The sequence below is a fragment of the Neophocaena asiaeorientalis genome, unplaced genomic scaffold (genome assembly GCF_003031525.2).
Source record: "Neophocaena asiaeorientalis asiaeorientalis breed wild unplaced genomic scaffold, Neophocaena_asiaeorientalis_V1.1 scaffold1211, whole genome shotgun sequence".
Classification (NCBI taxonomy): Eukaryota; Metazoa; Chordata; class Mammalia; order Artiodactyla; family Phocoenidae; genus Neophocaena; species Neophocaena asiaeorientalis.
The window spans coordinates 96,269-101,098 of NW_020173209.1; the positions used below are offsets into that span (position 1 = coordinate 96,269).

General features: G+C 68.2%; 1 protein-coding gene across 1 annotated transcript in view; it reads left to right on the forward strand.

The window, feature by feature from the left end:
• Nucleotides 1-4,830, forward strand: part of DGKQ (diacylglycerol kinase theta) — a 21,254-nt gene that overhangs the window by 8,790 nt on the left and 7,634 nt on the right. The window contains exons 4-13 of the mRNA XM_024744981.1: nt 6-125; nt 1,986-2,065; nt 2,783-2,882; nt 3,298-3,383; nt 3,471-3,596; nt 3,775-3,928; nt 4,006-4,077; nt 4,177-4,277; nt 4,380-4,633; nt 4,720-4,810. Of these exons, the coding sequence (XP_024600749.1) occupies nt 6-125; nt 1,986-2,065; nt 2,783-2,882; nt 3,298-3,383; nt 3,471-3,596; nt 3,775-3,928; nt 4,006-4,077; nt 4,177-4,277; nt 4,380-4,633; nt 4,720-4,810 (1,184 nt within the window). The remainder of the gene's footprint in view (nt 1-5; nt 126-1,985; nt 2,066-2,782; nt 2,883-3,297; nt 3,384-3,470; nt 3,597-3,774; nt 3,929-4,005; nt 4,078-4,176; nt 4,278-4,379; nt 4,634-4,719; nt 4,811-4,830) is intronic.

The window sequence follows — 4,830 nt, forward strand, 5'->3', positions numbered from 1 at the left end:
GGGCGCTAGGCCCCTGAGCCCCGCCGCGCCGGGTCACAGCTTCAGGAAGGTGACGCTCACCAAGCCCACCTTCTGCCACCTCTGCTCCGATTTCATCTGGGGGCTGGCCGGCATCCTGTGTGACGGTGAGCGCCCGCGACCCCATCGCAGATCCCAGTACCTGGGCCAGAACGGGCACCTCACCTCTGACCTCTGCACTTCCAGCAATGGCCTCCCCAGGATAGAGCCCCTTGCCCCTCGGGGCAGGAGTGTGCCAGGCCCAGACCTCCCCGTGGAGGTGATGAGGGCCAGCTCCTGCGGGCGTCTGGGGGCGTCCAGTGGCCGCGGCCCCTCCCCCAGGCCGGTGGAAAGATCTGCTCCCTAGGCGCCCTCACCTGGCTTGGGATCCAGTGGGGAAAGAACGTCGCGGCAGCGCAGGGCAGGTGCAGTGAGTGCGGATGAAGCCAGCCAACCCTGAGCAGGTGCAAGGGGCAGCAGTGCGGCCAGGCAGGGCTGGCCTGGGCCACTGGCTCCCCTGGGCTGGTGCTGGCCCATTCTCTCCTGGGTGCACACTGCTGCCCACAGGGCCTGAGTGCTGGCGCTGCGCAGGCTCAGACTCCCAGAGAGCCAGCTGGGCCAGGCCTGCCACCCCGAGTGTGACATGCCCCAACAGGGCTCACACGCCGCCGCCAAGCCGGCCTGGCGGGGTGAGGAGGCCCTCCCTCCTCCGGCTCCTGGGCAGCTGACACGTGTGCTGCCAGGGTCGGCTCTTCTAATCCTGCTCGCTTCCGCAGGGGACGGGGCGGGGAGCCTCTGCCCTGCTCAGGGAGATGGGCCTTTGGCTCTGGGGACAGAGGGAGCATTCAGGCTGGAGCCTGCAGAGGAGACTGGGCGCCTCACACAGGATGCCTAATGCCAGGGCAAGTGGCAGGTCCCCCTCGCGGGTATGGCCTCCTGAAGGTGGGCACTAGGTGTGAGGGGCGAAGAAGCCCATGGAAGGGAAATGGGGGTGATGTGGAGGCCTTCACTGGGCAGCTGTGCGGACCTTCTCCCCAACTCTGGAGAAGGAGCCGGTGACCTCAGCAAGCAGAGGGGCCTGACAAGGGCATGGGAGGAAGAGCCCCTTCTCCTGCCAGGGAGCACCCAGCATGTGGGGGGAGCAGGGACTATGTGCATGGGCCAGAGGAGGAAGCTGGGTGCCGCCTGCCCGCAGCCGATCCAGGCTGGGTGCCTCACCCGGCCCCATGCGTCCCCAGGATGGGTAGGGTGCCCCCTTGCTGCCCCTGTGGGCCTTGCGAGCATAGCTCACCACTGTTGGAGCCTCTGGGCTGTACTCCCTGGGCCGGGGAAGGTGCAGCCCTCATTGGGCCAGCCGCCCTGCCTGCCTCGGGGGGCTGGGGGGATCCTGGTCTATCACAGACTGGCTGTGGTCTGGGCAGGCACATCGTGCGTGGGAGGGGTAATTAGGGGTGTATGCAGTTGTGGGGAGTGAGGGAAGGGTGTCCCTGGTGAAGCTGGTGTAGGGGGTAGGTAGAGGTGCAGGAGCTGGCCAAGTGCCCACCTGCCCACCCACCCTCAGCAGGAGCTGGCCAAGTGCCCACCTGCCCACCCACCCTCAGCAGAGACTTGAAAGAACTGGGCCTGTGTGTGCGTGTGTGTATAGGGCGCTGGACGGGGGACTCTCGGGACACCAGAACACACCGTCATCCAGGACGGTCAGAGCCACCAGGGCCCCGCTCCCCGCTCTGGGCTCTCTGGGGTGGGACAGAGGATCAGGTTGTCTCCATGCCCTCTCCCTACCCCTATGACTAGGGCTGGGGTCAGGAAGTTTTGGGAGGGTGGGCCCACTGTGATGGGCCATCTGCCCCGTCACAGAATGCTGGCACCCTACCACACGGCCCTTGGCGGTCCCCCTGGTTGCGGCCTCCCTCCCGCGTGCCAAGACCTGGGGTCTTTTGATTCCCGGGCAGGACGGGGGCCAACTCACGGGGCTCTCATTCCCATAGTCTGCAACTTCATGTCCCACGAGAAGTGCCTGAAGCACGTGAAGACCCCGTGTGCGAGCGTGGCACCCAGCCTGGTCCGCGTGCGTATGGAGCATGGGCTACTGCACCTTAGGGGGGAGTGTGCAGAGGGTCAGGGAGGCCAGCTTTTGTGGTGGGCAGTCAGGCCAGCATGTCGGATGGGGTGGGCAGTGGCCCAAGCACTGGGGGGCTGGGGTGGGAGTGTTCCCTTGTGCTGGTCTGGGTCCCTGAGCTGCAGACTGCATCCCTGCCTGTGAGCCCCTCCCAGGGCAGCAGCTGGGCATCACTTCCCGATGGTTCTGACCCTGTCTTCTCCAGGGTCCCTGATACCCAGCACTGCCCCTCCTGCCTGTTGGTGGGCCTCCCCCACCTGTACTTTATCCGGGTGGCCTGAAGTGTATCACGGAGGGGAATAGGCCTGGGGGAGTGGCCAGCACCTGTGCAGCTGGATCAGGCCTGGGCAGGACCAGCCGGGGCCTGAGCTGCAGTGGGGGTTGTCTGAGATCACGGCCCAGGCAGCCCTGAGTTGGTCGTGCACAGGGAACGGGGAGGTCAGCATGCAGGGCAGTCCCCGGCAGGACCCCTGGGAGCACCGGGGGGCTGAGAGGCACACACAGCATCCTGTTAATTGTGCTCGGGAGGACTGAGGGGTGTATGGCGGTCAGGCAGGTGGCCAGGGCTGGTGATGGGAGCTCCCTGGGACAGAGAGAAAGTGGGGCTTGGGGACCCGGTTGCCAGGCCTTAGGGCCCAGGCTGAGGCCGAGCTCTGCTCCTTCCAGGTCCCCGTGGCCCACTGCTTCGGCCCCCGGGGGCTCTACAAGCGCAGGTTCTGCGCCGTGTGCCGAAAGGGCCTGGAGGCGCCCGGGGTTCGCTGCGAAGGTACCGCCAGGAGCCTGCCTGGCTCCTCTGGGGTCTAACTCCCTCCTCACCAGGGACCTGGCCTCTGCTGCCCAGGGGCGCCCAGCCCTCCCTGCGGTCAGGCGGTAGCTCTAGGGTGGGGTTCGGGGATTCTGGAGCTGCCCGCGCCGGGAGGCGGGGAGGCGGGTGCAGGGGACCGCAGGGGCGCAGGCTGCGTGTTGAGGTGGGCCCGGAGGGGAGAGGAGCGGAGAAGCTGGTCCCCATCCCGCCGAGGGAGGGGGGACTGCTCCTGTCTCGCACGTCGGACCCCAAAAGGTTAAAGAATGTGCGGTCAGGGGACGGGCGGCCCCAGACGGGAGCAGAGAGGCCGGCGAGAAGGGGTCTGGCAGGGTCGGTGGGCAGCGGCGAGAGGCCCCTAACCCTGCCCGCCCCCCAGTGTGTGAGCTGCACGTTCACCCCGACTGTGTGCCCTTCGCCTGCAGCGACTGCCGCCAGTGCCACCAGGACGGGCACCGGGACCACGTGAGTGCGCTGGGCCGGGGACCGGAGGGCCGGAGGGCCGGGGAGGTGGGGGAGGCTCCGCCGAGCCTGCTGACAGCCCTCCCGCAGGACACGCACCTCCACCACTGGCGCGAGGGAAACCTGCCCTCGGGCGCGCGCTGCGAGGTCTGCCGGAAGACTTGCTGCTCGTCCGACGTGCTGGCCGGCGTGCGCTGCGAGTGGTGCGGCGTCCAGGTGGGGCGGGGCGGAGGCCCATCCTTTTGGGGTGGGGGTTCGGTTGTGCAGGGGAGACTGAGGTTGGGGGTTGCGTGGGAGCTCAATGTGGCCCCCCGGGAAATCACTGAGGGCCGGCCTGGACCCAGGCCCTCTCCTGTACCAGGACCCCAGGCTGAGCCCGCGCCCTCTCCCCCAGGCCCACTCGGTCTGCTCCGCGGCTCTCGCCCCCGAGTGTACTTTCGGGCGCCTGCGCACCATGGTCCTGCCGCCGGCGTGCGTGCGCCTGCTGTCCCGCAACTTCAGCAAGATGCACTGCTTTCGGATTTCCGAGAGCACGGCCCCTGAGCCCGGTGAGCAGGGCGGCGGGGAGCGGGCGTCTGGGGTGGGGGCCGGGCCTCGACTGAGGCCAACTGTGACCGTCCCACAGGGGAGGGAGAAGACAGCGTGGACGGAAGCGCCCCCGCCGGCCCAGGGAGAGAGGTGATGGCACTAGAGTCCAGTAAGTGCCCCTTAGCTGTGCCCAGCCCCGCATCCCATGCCCCGTTCCCCCATCCCGTGCCTCGTTCCACGGATTTGCACCCACTTCCCTGTGGCCCAGGCAAGCAGACTCTGAAGATCTTTGACGGCGACGACGCAGTGCAGCGAAACCACTTCCGTGCCATCACCGTCCCCCGCCTGGCCAAGAGTCAGGAGGTGCTGGTAAGAGGGACCCCGCAGCCACCTTGCAGGCCCGTCCCTGGGGGGCTGCGGGGACCCAGCGTGGCCTGGCTCCGCTCACGCCCACCCCCACCCCCCTCCAAGGAGGTGGCGCTGCGGGCCTACTACATCACGGAGGACCCTCAGGGCTTCCAGCTGCAGGCGCTCCCTGCACCCGCTCTGGCTGGCAACACCGGGGCCTCGGGAAAGGCCTGGAGCGGTGGGACCACCGAGGAGGAGAGCAGTAGAGGCCCAGGGGCCCGAGACGCTCCCAGCATCACTCGCGTTCCCGAGGCCTGGATCATTCGCGCTCTGCCCCGCACCCAGGAGGTCCTGAAGATCTACCCTGCCTGGCTCAAGTGAGACCCAGGTCCCCGGTAGGGTCCGCGGAGGGAGGGAGGGGTGGGGGCTGTGCGACCCCAGCTCCTGAGCTTGTCCCCTGCAGGGTGGGTGTGGCCTACGTGTCCCTGCGTGTGACCCCGCAGAGCACTGCCCGGACTGTGGTGCTGGAGGTCCTCCCGCTGCTCGGACGCCAGGTATGTGTGCTGGGCCCGCC